This window comes from Vicugna pacos, chromosome 13, assembly GCF_048564905.1.
Source record: "Vicugna pacos chromosome 13, VicPac4, whole genome shotgun sequence".
NCBI lineage: Eukaryota > Metazoa > Chordata > Mammalia > Artiodactyla > Camelidae > Vicugna > Vicugna pacos.
In genome coordinates this window covers 24,545,168-24,558,891 of record NC_132999.1, presented here as the reverse complement: position 1 = coordinate 24,558,891, position 13,724 = coordinate 24,545,168, and the positions used below count along the sequence as shown (strand labels likewise).

General features: G+C 45.6%; 1 protein-coding gene across 1 annotated transcript; it reads right to left on the bottom strand.

The window, feature by feature from the left end:
* Window positions 1–2,376: 2,376 nt before the first annotated feature.
* Window positions 2,377–4,324, bottom strand: TACSTD2 (tumor associated calcium signal transducer 2). Its single transcript, XM_006200585.4, has one exon. It carries the CDS (start codon window positions 4,068–4,070, stop codon window positions 3,099–3,101), a length of 972 nt encoding a protein of 323 aa, XP_006200647.3. The 5' UTR covers window positions 4,071–4,324; the 3' UTR covers window positions 2,377–3,098.
* Between the last annotated feature and the right edge of the window lie 9,400 nt (window positions 4,325–13,724).

The window sequence follows — 13,724 nt, the reverse complement described above, 5'->3', positions numbered from 1 at the left end:
ACACTAGACAAGACAGTGGTCAGGGTACTGGAGGTGACTGTAGAGTAGGGTCGCTCTCCTACTATCTGCCAGACAGGTAAATCCATTCTCCTCTCTGGGCCACAGTTTCTTCATCTGTAAAATGGAGTCTTCGACTAAATGATCTTCTTTCCAGCTTTGACATCCTGTGATCCTATTTGAAAAAATAGTGAAGCCAAAGCTATGTTCGCAGGGAGAAATTACGTGATTCAAAGAATTGCTTCAATTAAGGAAATAACAAGAGTGGAGAAAGCCCTGGGGACCAAAACAAGGAAATCAGATCAGCCTCCCACAGGGCTCAGAAGACAAGCTGTGACTCGCTGGGTGAGTCACATCTGCTCCTCACATTCCTTCCAAGGGCAGCCTCAGGCCTGCGCTCAAAACAGCAAATGTTAAGTTTGGGGCAGGGTGGAGGAGGGGATCTGGAGATGGAGGCTAAACCCCTGGAGATAGCCGGTCCTGGATAGTGCTGTGATCGGCAGAGGCGAACTGAGTTACAGAACAGAGTATGACGGGCTCTTCCTTGGAAGAAGTAAGAAAGGTGTCTCAACCTGCTTGGTGCATGGGGCAACCACCTGGCCTAGGAAGCCAAAAACAAAGGCTCTCAACTCTGGCTTTGCCACATGCAGGATGTGTGATCATGAGTTAGCCTATTTGGACCTCTGTTTTCTGACGTGTGAAATGGATGTAATCCCCAGGAAAGAAGAAAATTTAAGATCATTCTAGGCATTTGTATCAATTGCCTCATCTAAGTTTTGCCATTGAGAGAAACGTCAGCAGATGAGGAAACTGGGGGGAGTGAGGTGACTTAGACCCACAGTAGAGCACGATTTGAACTCACGCTGGTCAACACTTGGGTCATTACCAATAAGACGATACCTCAGTATGGTAAGAGTGAACGTGCTTTTTGAACTATTGAGTGCAATAAAGGACAAGGGCTCCTTATCCAGAATGCAGAGATTATCCAGAAGCCACATTCTTATGGAGGAATGGGCTTTTTCAGGGCTTTTTCCTTTGTTCAACCACCCACTCAATCCTTAATCAGTTTATTTTCTGGGTAGTCAAGTGAGAGTTTTTTTGAAGTGACTCTTGAAACAATGACAGTGTGATGTACGGAAAATACTGGATTAGGATTCAAGAGACTTTCTAGTTTCAGCTGTGCCACAGAAACATTACTCTGGAGAAGTCACTCACCCTTTCATCCATAAAGATGAGAGGTAGGTTAGAGGTGACTCCCAAGGTCCCTCTAGCTGAGGCACTTCATTGAGAGAAGGGACCAGAAATGGGAAGTATGCGGGGTGCCTGAAAGTGGTCTCACTCTCACTGCTGAGGTTCCCTTTCTAACCTCAGGCACTTCAGCCATCCTTCCCATTGCAGGGAAGCCAGCCCACATCAGCCTTCTCCCCTGGTTAAGCCTCATTTTAGCCTGAAAAGACTTCTGGAGTCTGATGGACATTCCTTACACACAGCGTGCCTACACACAGAGATCTCTGGTGATCGTAAAGTATCACTCCACCAGCACACACCAACCACAGTCCCAAGCTACCAAGGCAGTGGCTGATGCTCTCTGGCCCCAGTTCTTCCTGGTGCTTCAGTCTTGAGCGGTAGTCAGAGACGACAGAGTAGAAGTGGGAAGAGGATCACGACAGATTCCAGGGGAAGAAGCTGAAGTCCTAGATCTAGCTGTTTGCTGTGGGCTATACCAACCACTCACTCCTGTGTCCATGCCCATTGTTGTAGCAATTTCCCAGCAACTCCAGCAACTTGTTTACCTGGAGGTTACCCCACAGTGACCTTCTAACACCTTGCTTCACATAATTGAATGTGAAAGCACATTACTAGTAAAATATTAGGAAAACAGCCTGTGTAGGCAAGCGTGCGCATGCGCACCCCCCCCCCCCCATACACACACAGCCAGAGCACAGAGCTACAGACCGGCTGCAACTAGATGGGGAAGTTTTAACTCAGAGCTGCAAAACTTTGGGATTACGTCATTTGCCAAGGGCTAAATGGGAAGGGCACTAGGTACTTCCCAGTAGGGAAGGGATTCAAAGGAGATGCAGCTCCAGAAACAAAGGTAGAATTTTCTTATTTAGAGATAACCTGCGGCTGGTTTCCCAACAATAGCAGCTAGTTCTAGCCTCTCCCCTCAGACCCGCCCTCCTGCAGTAGAGGGAGGTTTCCAAATATTCTCATTTAGAAAGATGTGTGTTTACACCTGCCAGTTAAGGGATCTCAAGACACACAAGAGTGGCAACAGGAAATGCCTGATCCTGCTAAAAAGTATGAGTCATCGGAAATTAGACAGAGGAGCCCAAAGTGATATTAAATCTGAAGCAAATTTTCCCAAACTCCATCTTCTGGTTTGTGCCTTTTTCATTTTATTAAATTGGTGTTTTTTTAAAAAAAAATCACAACCGTATTATCAAAGACAACGTATGTACAAACATTTTACAAAAGAAACATTACTAATATCCGCTGTAATAAGGGCAAGCTGAAGAAAAGACGCTGAGTTTCTGGGCCAGAGTCTGTCCTCAAAGACATCTGAAATGTGTTCAGGCAGCTGGAATAGGCTTCTTTCCCGGTGGCAAGCATAAGTGGTCGGTAATACAAACGATGGTAAATGAGGCTACTACACGGGCCCAATTAGCGAACTCATCAGGAAGGCCACATTCAAGTGGAGCTAATCAAATAACTTAAACCCAAGACAGTAAAAGCGCCGTTTCCCATCCTAATGCATTTAAGCCTTCAGCATCATTGTGTCACTTTCAAACGATGCTGGATTGTCATGTAGTCACTTGATTCTTAACACATAACCCTATGCCAAAGTTCCCTTAAACTCTTCGAGTCAGGTGTTTGGTTGGACCAAAAGGGAATTTTAGAAATGCTTCCTTTAAGACAGAAGTCAGAAAGGGAGGTGATCCTGAGAACGGGATCTATTACATTTGGTGGCGGTGGAGGGAGACAGAAATATGGGAGGAGAAATGTCTCCTTGGGGCCAAGAATCAAGAAGCGTGACTCACTTGGACCCGGACCACGCCGAAATCCGATACCCCAGCCCACCCCCGCGCCGCCGGTACCTACAAGCTCGGTTGCTTTCTCATCTCCCCCAGTTCCTTGATCTCCACCTTCTTGTACTTCCCCGACCTCCTCCGGTTGGTGATCACCAGGACGGCCACCCCGGCGACGAGGGCCACCACCACCACCACGATGACGGCGATGAGGCCTCCGGTGAGGCGCTTCATGGAGAACTGGGGCGGCTTCTCGTCCAGGTAGTAGATGAGCGTTCGCTCCACCAGCAGGGGCTCTCCGCGAACGCGCACGTCGAGGCCGCCTTGGCCGGGGAACAGCGACTCGCCCTTGACGTCCCTCTCGAAGTAGTAGGCGGCGTCGGCGATGTCCACATCGCCGGGGGCCTTCTGCGACGCGTTCTGCCGCAGCTCGATCTGGATGGTGGGGTGCTCGTAGTGCACGGCCGCTAGGAACCTGGGGGACAGCCGGTAGCGCTCCCGGAAGAGCCGCCGCAGCTCGGCGTCCAGGTCCGAGTGGTTGAAGGCGCGGGTGGCCGGGCGGTGGCGCAGGTCGATGAGGATGTGGTAGGTGCGCACCAGCTCGTCGCAGCGCAGGCTCAGGTCGCCCTTGTCGGTGCGGCGCACGCCCACCGAGTTCACGCACCAGCACACAGACGTCTGGTTGCACTGGCGCGCCTTGAAGCGGCCCTGGTGGTCACAGTCGGGGTCGTACAGGCCGTCGTTGTCCAAGAGCGCGTACTCGCTCGGCCGCACCAGCGCGCGGCCGCTCTTGGGGGCGCTCATGCGGGCCTTGAGCAGGAGGCACTTGGACGTCAGCGTGGAGCAGTCGACCTCCAGGCCCGAGCCGAGCGCGCGGCACAGGCAGCGGCCGCCCGGGCCGCTCCAGTCGCACACGGTCATCTTGTTGGTGGGGCATGTGCAGTTATTCTGCGCGGCCGCGTGGCCCATCACCGCCCCCAGCAGCAGGAGCAGCGGCAGCAGCGACGGCGACGGCAGCGCGAGGCCGGGGCCCCGGGCCATGGTGGGCCGGAGGAGCGCGGACCGGGCGCGGGCTGGCGAGGGCCGGAGGACTCTGCTGGGCTCGGGCTCCGCCGTCTAGGATGGTCTCCTGGCGTCTGCCGCCTGCCGCTCCCTCCTGCTTTTATACTCCGCCGGACCTGCCCGGCTGGTTCGGCCGCCGACTCACCCGCTGGTATTTGGTTGACACATCCCGCCCCCTGTCCCGGTCCCCATCCCTGTCCCACGGAAGGCCCAGCCCGCCCTGCGCCACCCGCGATAGGATCAGGGGAGCGGAGTCTGCCCTGTCTATTCCGGACCGAAAGCCCCGGAAAGGAAAACCGATACTCACCTGTGGGCGGTGGGGACACGCCCCCGGCCCGCCCGGCCCCACCTGCAGAGGGACCCGCCCATGGCGCGTCCTCCAGCTGAGGACCTTGGGCGTCCCGGCTGCTCTCTGGGGCTGGAATTCTCAGAAACTGTATTGAGAAGTAAGGCGTGGGACTGTGACGCTTTTGTCCACTCCCCCTTTGTTTTTCTCTCTTCGTTTCCCAGCCTCCGTCCCTGCTTTAAGTTCGCTTCTTTCCGCAATTCTAATAGCACACGTTGATATCGTTTACAGCTCACCAACATTATCTCATCCTCACGTCGTGTTCTGACAGGTATGGACTCTCTATAGGACCCATTTTATAGGTGATGCTGTTGAGGCTTAGAAACTTAAAAGTCGCCCAGCCATCAATGTCTTCAGATTCCTTTGGGTTTCTTTGGGATTCTCCCTGGCTGTTCTGAGATCTTAAATAAATGCTATGGAAACCGAGTGGTGCAGAATCTGAAGAAAGATTAGGGAGCAATTCTGTTACTCGCCTTACCATGGGTAAAACCCAGGTGTCTTGGAAGCCAGTGTATTAGTTTTGTTGAACACTTTTTTTTTGCTCCTTCACACATGCAAACCCATAATTTTTATGCATGTACTCAGTATAGAGAGATGGAAAAGAACAAATTCTTTAAAAAAAAAAAAGGCAAGACTATAAGGAATTCTTTGTACAGTTTGATTCCAAAAGAGCAAATCATTGTTTTTCTTTCTCTGTGTCCCATACAAGTAGCTGAACCACTGCAAATAATGAAAAGATGCAGCCTGTGGAAAACTGCTTCTCTGCCTCTGTGTGGCTACTTCAGTGGGATGAAGGGATTGCCATCTCTCTTTTGAATCATTGAGAAAGTCCATGGTTTCAAAGCTGTGGTAAAAATTAACAGTAATTAGCAAACTATAATTATTCCTGGCTCTTCCGTCAAAGCGCGTTTTATATGTTCAGCATTTAAAGAACACCAGCAGTGGTGCAAGGGTGTTGTTTAACACATGAAAGCCAGCCAGGCCTCTACCCCATTAATTTTCAAGCCATTCCTGAGGTGGGTAGGTGGATGTAAATGATTCTGCCTAGAGCCGGCAGAGAAAGCAGAGAGAGTAGGGGGCAGATTTCTTACCCAAGCACCAGGCGTTGTGGGAATACTCCTCTGCTCTCTACCCTCACTGTCTGCCCAGGTTTTTGAACTAGGAACCTAATCAGTTGTTCCCTCTCCAACACCCAGTCTACCTTGGATGAGAGAAGGCTTTCAAAATCACAAATCTGTGCCCATCTCCTCTCTGCTGAGAACCTTTCAAGCACAGAGTGGAAGATACCCCTTGGCTTTTAGGATAAAACTCATATCACTTAAGTTATCTGTCTCACAAGGTCTTGTATGATCTTGGGCATACTTCTTAAGTTATGCTATTTAACTCCTCTGTGCCTTAGTTTCCTTATATGTAAAATGGGATAATAAAAGCACCTACCTAACAAGATAGGTGTGAGAATTAATGTAGATAAACCACTTAGAACAGTATCTGTTCTAGCAGTATCTCCACTTAATAAGTGTAGAGAGGTGTTAGCTGTTGTCTTGGTCACCACCACTGTCATCAGCTCTATCTTGCTTCGTCTTGCCTCTGCAGTTTTCACCATGTTTTCAAACCTTTGTAAAGTCATCTACTTGGACTCTCCCCTTCTTTACTTATTTAGAATATAATTTTGTGTTTTTCTGCTCAGCTCATGGGCCACCTCCAGGAAGCCTCCTCTGATTGGTTCTCCCTATTGCACTCAGGGAAGTGCCCTTTCTCTGTGCTTTCCTAATTTCTGTAACATACCGGAATAACAGCATCAATTTTTCTGAGCTTCTGTCCTCCCCTCTAGAATGGAGATAATGGCAATTCTCTATTCCATAAGTCGTTCTGAGAATCAAATCTAAATAGATGAGATGGTCGATGCCAAAACTTTATAAACTGTAAGACACTGTAAAAATAGTAGGTTGCCTTTTTAGCTTTGAAATAGCTTTGCTGTCTTTTCACTCTTCCAGCTACTGACTAGGTAGCCACAATCCTCTATAACTGAGAGCCACCTGCTTGATATTCCAGTGGGTCCCAGGCTGGCAAAAGGAAAGCTGACAGGGAAGGTGTCTCAGGGCTAAGGGATGTATACAGTGGTGTCCACTTAGCTCAGACAGCTCTAGTGCCTGGGCCTTGCTTGTGCCGGTGCTCTGAGATCTCCAAACCTCAGGCTTTTCCAGCCACATATAGTTTTGGGAGGAAAGGAATGAAAGGATCCTGTCCTCGGTATCTTCTACAGAAGATGGGAAAGAAGCAAAGATGACCCCTCCCCCACACACACATTTTCTTTCTTTCTTTTTTTTTAATCTAATTTAATTATATTTTCAGTGAAAGTACTGGAGATTGAACACAGGACCTCTTGCATGCTAAGCACATGCTCTACCACTAAGCTATACTGCCCCCCCTTTCTTAAATTCAGTGGTTCTGGTAGACTTTCCCCAACAGTCACACACAAACACCAAGATGGGTTTATTAAGAGCAGCCCCAGCTCTGATTCTCCCTTCTTCGTCTGTTTCCTACCTAGGTCTGTAAATATCCCATATTAGCTTTATCTCTGGGTTTTTTTTTTTTTTTCATTTTAAATTTTAACAAAAGCATTCCATGAACTCAGGCTTCTCACATGTATATCAAGGGCAGGAACCACTGCTGAGCACTGTCCAGGCACCAGCATATAGTAGACGTTCGGTCATGTTTACTGGGCTAATTAACACTGAGTTGTGCCCAGAATGTTGCAGTATTCATACATTCTCCTAGGAGTGTTCATGTTGACCATTTTGATACTTCTATTCTAGTCTGATTCTCATCACCTACCTCAGCCACAAAACCTCTCTCCCGACCATAATCCACCTTCCAAACACCCAGTTTCGAGGAAGATGGGATAGTGAATGTTCTGTTTGCTTCTATGCATGATCCCAGACTGTTATCCGCTGTCGGGAGAAAGGAGGCAGTCTGATGAGGGTAAGAGCAGACAGGGATTCTGGAGGCGAGCAGGGTAGTGTGGTTGAAAGAAAATGAGCTTCGAATCTAGTAAGCCTTTGCCTTGGATTCGGGTTTTACATCTCTTATGCCTGTGTGTTACTTCACCTCCCTGAGTTTCAGTTTCCTTAATTATGAAATGAGGGTGATAATGCCTGTTTTCCCCCAACATCTGTGAAAAGGATGATTTCCCACCTTGTTATGAAGAACATGCTTTTCCCTCCGTTGAACTTCATACTTCATTTATCTTTTCTTCTAATCCTTTCTTTTTAATTGAATTATAGTTGATTTGCCAGGTTTTGTTAGTTTTTGGTATATAGCATATTGATTCAGATGTATATATATTATTCTTCATATCATTATCATTTTAGGTTATTAAAAGATATTGAATATAATTATCTGTGCTGTAGATATAGTAGGGGCTTGTTTATCAGTTTTAGATATAGTAGTGTTTATCTGCAAATCTCGAACTCCTAGTTTATCCCTCCCTTCCCACATCCCCCTAGGTACCATAACTTTGTTTTCTATGTCTGTGAATCTGTTTCTGCTTTGTAAATAAATTTATTTGTGCCATTTTTAAGACTCCACATATAAGTGACACCATAGTTTTCCCCCTCTGTCTGACTTACTTCACTTAGTAAGATAATTTCTAGGTCCCATCTATGTTGCTACTGATGTCATTGTTTTATTCTTTTTTAAGGCTGAGTGGTATTCCACTGTATCTGTCTCTGTATTTTTTTTTTATTATTGACATACTTCATCTATTCTTGAGCTTTATTTTCTAAACTGGTGTTTATTATCTGATTTTCCTTGTTATCAGACCAATACCAACACATCCATTTTTATATTTAAGGATGTGATTCACAAAAACAAAACACAAAAATAAAAGTGCATTTGATTAATAAAAATAAAATACTTGCCATCCATAATTATCTTAATGATTCAAGATAAAGAATATGAAATATCCAACAGGGTGTTTGGCATATTCTAAGTGGAATTAATCTTAGCTATCCTTATCAGCCGTCTCAGGGGTGTAAGGATGCTTTGAGATCATAAAATCACAAAGCTGGTGATTGTGGGGATTGCTGGAGATGAGGTCCAAGGAGCTGGGTGCTAGGAGGGGAGCTGCCCAGGACCACTTATCATCCCCGCCCTCCCCGGATACAGGGATATGGAGACAATCTAGAGGCAGACAGTGCTTCAGCACCTCTGCTCCCATTTTCTGTTGGAATACCTACAACACCCTTGCGGGTAGGCAGAGAAGATAGCATTATCCCTATTTGAGTGATGTGGAAACAGAGGCCTGGACAGGGGAAGAGAGGGACTTGTTCACGGTCACATGCTTATAAGTGGAGAGGTCAGGCCTAGAATCCAGGTCTCCTGACTGCTGACATCCCTATAAATTAACAAAGCTGGGAGAGGATTGAAGGGGTGAAGAGGTTAGGGTCTCATCTCATGTTTCTTGGGTTGTCTTTTATTATTTTTCTTTTCCTTAATTGTAGGAATATTTTGTAGAAAGTTCTGTTTCTGTGATGAGCACAAAATAGCTAATTGTGTTCAGTGTAGCAGTGCGTTCATACCTGCAAACCCTAGGACTCATGCCGTTAACCACCGGTTCCTCCCACACCGGAGTAGAAGTGGTCCCTGGTAGCTCTACTTTGCTAGAAAAATTAAATGTGAATTCTGGGCAGCCAGGCTATGGGCAGTTTCTTCCCCTTGGTTTCCCTTTTCGTAGAAAAGGGGTAATGGTTACCTCTTAGAGATATTATGGGGATTCAGCCAGGGAAGGTCTGGGAAGCTTCCTGGTGCCATGCTGGGAAGCGCCCTCACCCTTCTTTCTGGGCTGACCGCTGTCAGCTTCAGGTTCCATAAGGAGCAGCCACTGAAATGGTAGATAGTGCCTGAAGGCTGGTCAATGTTTCCTTTCTTCCTTAGAGGAAGGTTGGATCCCTGGAGGAAGCAAGTGATCCTTCAACCAGAATGCAGAAAATGCAGAAAGAGATCGGCTGTGATGATCATTAGCTCAAGATAGAGGATGGAAGCCCCAAGAAACAAACCATAGAAAGAATAAGAGGTCAGCCCAGGGCCTGGGGACAAAGCTGCAGAGGCTCAAAACAGACAAGAAGTGCACGACTTCATCTTCCATGTTTCATTTCTTTAAAAATGGGACTCAGGGGGAGGTTATAGCTCAGTGGTAGAGCATGTGCTTAGCATGCACAGAGTCCTGGGTTCAATCCCCAGTACCTCCATCAAAAATAAATGAACTTAATTATATGCCCCCCCCAAAAAAAGTTTTTAAAAAGTAAAAAAAAAAACTAGTTAAAAAAAAAAGCGACTCAAGTATTACAAACTAATAGAATTCAAAAGAGCCAGGCAATGGAAACACTGTCTATATTTTCCTATTTCCTATTATGAAAATGTTTATAATAAAAAATTTTAAATCAAGTTAACCCCTCAAATTAAGTTTTGGAGGAAGTATTTGGGTTAAAGTTTCTGTTTTTGCTTCTGTCTTTTTTTCTATTTCCATAGTTTCCCTTATTAATGTGAACCTGCATTTATTGATCACCAGTGTTGTGCCAGGTACTTTATAAATAAACTCCGTATAATTCCCACAACAACTCTAGACAGTAAGTACTCTTGTCCTCAGTCACTTAATCTGGAAGCTGAGGCTTAAGGTCACTCAGCAAGGAATCAGCAGAGGAGGGACTTGAACCCAGGCTTGGTGACACGACCATCTCTCCTTTTCTCCATGACACAGTTTGGTCTCTTGCTGAAGAGCCTTGAATGAGTGAGAGTCGTCTGAAGACGCTGGGATGGCAAACGGGTTGCGTTTTGGGTTCCAGCTGCCTGGGGAATAGAATGTCTGATCTTTTCACTTTTCTGGATAGACAACATATTTCTCTGTTTGCTCATTTGGGTGGGACTTCGCTTTATAGAAGAGGTTGGCTGTGACGTCTATGGGTCTGCTATGTTTTTGTAGTTCATCAGTCTGTGTTCTCGCTTGAAAAGCGGTTTTGTTTCATTGTCTCCCATCCGTGTTCTTCTCTTCATGATCGTCTTGTCGTGATCTCCTTGCCACGAATTGCAAACCATAAGTGGCTGCCCTCTCATTCTGGTCTCTTCCTTTAGGGCTAATCTGTTTCTTTACCCAGGGATTTATAATCAGGGAAAAGTCAATAAAACACCCAGTAACTTTGTAGTTCATCTCACTAGCTCTTGGGCCCCATTTCCGGGGAGATTTGGCAACAAATGAGGACAGACTGGGAAGTCTTGTCACCACATTCTTGAGGCAGCCATGTTTCTCCAACCCCATGTTTATGAGTCACGGTGCCGCCTTTCTCAGAACTGGCCAGGGGTTGTGTGGTACCCTGTGTGGGGTGGGAAAGGGTGGGCTGTTTCTTAGCACTTCCAGCTGATCCAGAGGTGAGGGCAGGTGGTGAGAGGTCTCAAATGTGCTACTGCCACCCCCAAACTAACCTGCTTCTCTGGGCAGGCCTGGTCCAAGTGGTGCTCCTTAGAATTATTAAAAAAAAAAAAATCGCAGAGATCATTTATGCCAGTCTGCCACACAATGAGAGGAATCCCTTCTCCAAATCCTGAACAGGTGCTTAAGCATTTCCTGGGTTGATGAAATATCTCCTTCCAGCAACTCATTCCAGTCCAGAGCAGCTTTATAAGAAAATTCATCATAATATTTGGGAAAATTTTATGCTCCTGTAATTTTCACAAACTGATCTGAATTTCCATTCTCAGAAAAATAAAGAGTAAGTGATTTTCACCTTCTACTCAGTGGTTCCTTTAGTATCTATTTGAAGCCAACTCTCCTGTTCCCCAGTTCTCCTCCTCTCTCCTTCTGTCTCTTTCCTTGCCTTTGTCTAATAGGACACCCTATTCCCTCATCCTTCCTCCTGTGCCAAGCTCATACCCTGGGCTGTGGCGTTGTTTCCACCAGAGGCCCAGTTCAGCAAACTGTGTTGTGTAACTGGGAAGTCTTGGGAGATGCCAGCAGAGGATCCCAGGGAAGCTGTGGGGGAGGGTTTTCTCCTGTAGTCTCACCTCTCTACTCCTTTGCCTAGAAGGTAGGTGTAATCCAAACTGTCCCTTACTTGGCTACTAATTTCCTCTTTTCTAGAAATACTTATAATATTTGCAATTTATGGAGAGCCAATGATGGCCAGCTTCTCAACATGGGTTATCTGTATCCTTGCAACATCTAGTGAGGTAGTTTCTCTCAAGGAAACTCAGGCAAAAGGGCACTTGCCCAAAAATACATAGACAGTGAATGGCAGAGCTGGACTTCACACTCATCTTGTCTCTTTCTGTTACACCATGCTACTGTAGACCAGGTGAATTTCACGGACCCGAAGGTTTTCAACTCCACTGCACTTAGTGTACAAGTTCAAACTACATCCCAACCTTTCTTCTGCAGTTACCAGTTGAATCAAAGCATCAGAATCATCTCTTAACTGAATCTGTGTAATGCTATGGCTTCGATTCTTTGCCAACAACTTACAGTTTTGCTCTCTGACATCTTGGTTGAACTCACCCTTTTAGGGAGACAGACAAGGCACTATCAATACTGTGCAGATGAAGAAAGTCCAGCCTAGTGCAGGCTTGTCTAAAGCTAGGGAGCGGGACAGAACCCGCAGGTCTTCCCAGCAGTAGGCGCTTTTCTTAGCTCTCATGCTGCCCTTTCTACAGGTGCAGGTACCTAGCCCTCTCCTCTGTTGTTTGCACATCTGCTCTTCGCTGCCCCTGTGCCTATTCATCTTTTGAAAAAAAAATTTTAATTGAAATATAGTTGACATAGAATATGTTAGTTTCAGGTGTACTTCATAATGATTTGGTATTTGCATACATTATGAAAGGATCACCACCATAAGCCTAGTAATCATCTGCTCCCATACAAAGTTATTACTGACCATATTTCTTATGCTGTATATTACAGCCCCATGACTATTACATAACTAAAGGTTTGTACCTCTTAATCCCATTTACCTATTTCATCCACCTGTTCTCCTCCTTCACTTTCTGGCAACCACTTGTTTGTTCTCTGATTCTATGAATCTATTTTCATTTGTGTGTGTGTGTTTAGATTTCACATATAAGTGAGATTATGGGGTATTTGTCTTTATTTGGGTGACTTATTTCACTGCATCGAACACTCTATAGGTCCATCCATGTTATTGCAAGTGGCAAGATTTCATTCTTTTTTACAGCTGAGTAGTATTCCATTGTGATACACATATATGGCTGAGTAGTATATATATATATATATGCACATACTGTGTCTTCTTTATCCATTTGTCTGTTGATGGACACTTGGGTTGCTTCTATATCTTGGCTATTATAAACAATGTTGCAATGAACATTGGAGTACATATCTTTTCAAATTAGTGTTTTTGCTTTCTTTGGTTAAATACCCAGAAGTGAAATTGCTGGATCATATGGTAGTTCTATTTTTAATTTTTTGAGGTAACTCCATGTAATTTTCCATAGTGGCTGCACAAATTTAAAATCCCACCAAGAGTACGCAGGAGTGCTCTTCACATCCTTGCCAACACTTGTCATCTTTTTGATGATATCCATTCTGACAGAGGTGAAGTGATGTCTTATTGTGGTTTTGATTTGAATTCCCCTGACGACTAGTGATGTTGAGCATCTCTTCATGTGCCTGATGGCCATCTATGTGTCTTCTCTGGAAGAACGTCTATTCAGGTCCTCCGCCCTTTTTGTTTTTTACATTTTTTTATTGAGTAATAGTCATTTTACAATGTTGTGTCAAATCTCTGCCTCTTTTTTAATTAGATTTTTTGTTTGTTTCTTTTTTTGATGTTGAGTTTCTTTGCGTATTTTGGGTATATTAACCCCTTATCAGATATATAATTTGCAAATATCTTCTCCCAGTCGCCGGATATGCTGAGGGCTTTGTGCTCCATTCTTACTCTCAGTGGTTGTGAGACACTAGACTCACACTGGGGATGGAAGTCGAGGCGAGGAGGAGTGGGAGAGAGGAAAAGTTCAGAAGTCTAGGGAGAATATGCAGGCGGGAGAGAGGGGACTTCATTGTTCTTTAATGTGGGGATGTATGGATCCAAGACAAAAGGCCAGAAAGCCCTCGTTGTTCCTCTGGCCTAAGTAGGATGCAAGAAATTGGACTCATTTCTTTGGATTCATGTGGGCTCTGTCAGCTAAACTTCAGCTATAACCTTTCAAACCATGACTGATGGGAAAATGAGGACTGGTCTCAATGGCTTCTCCAAGAACGTGGAGGCTGCTGATCAGAA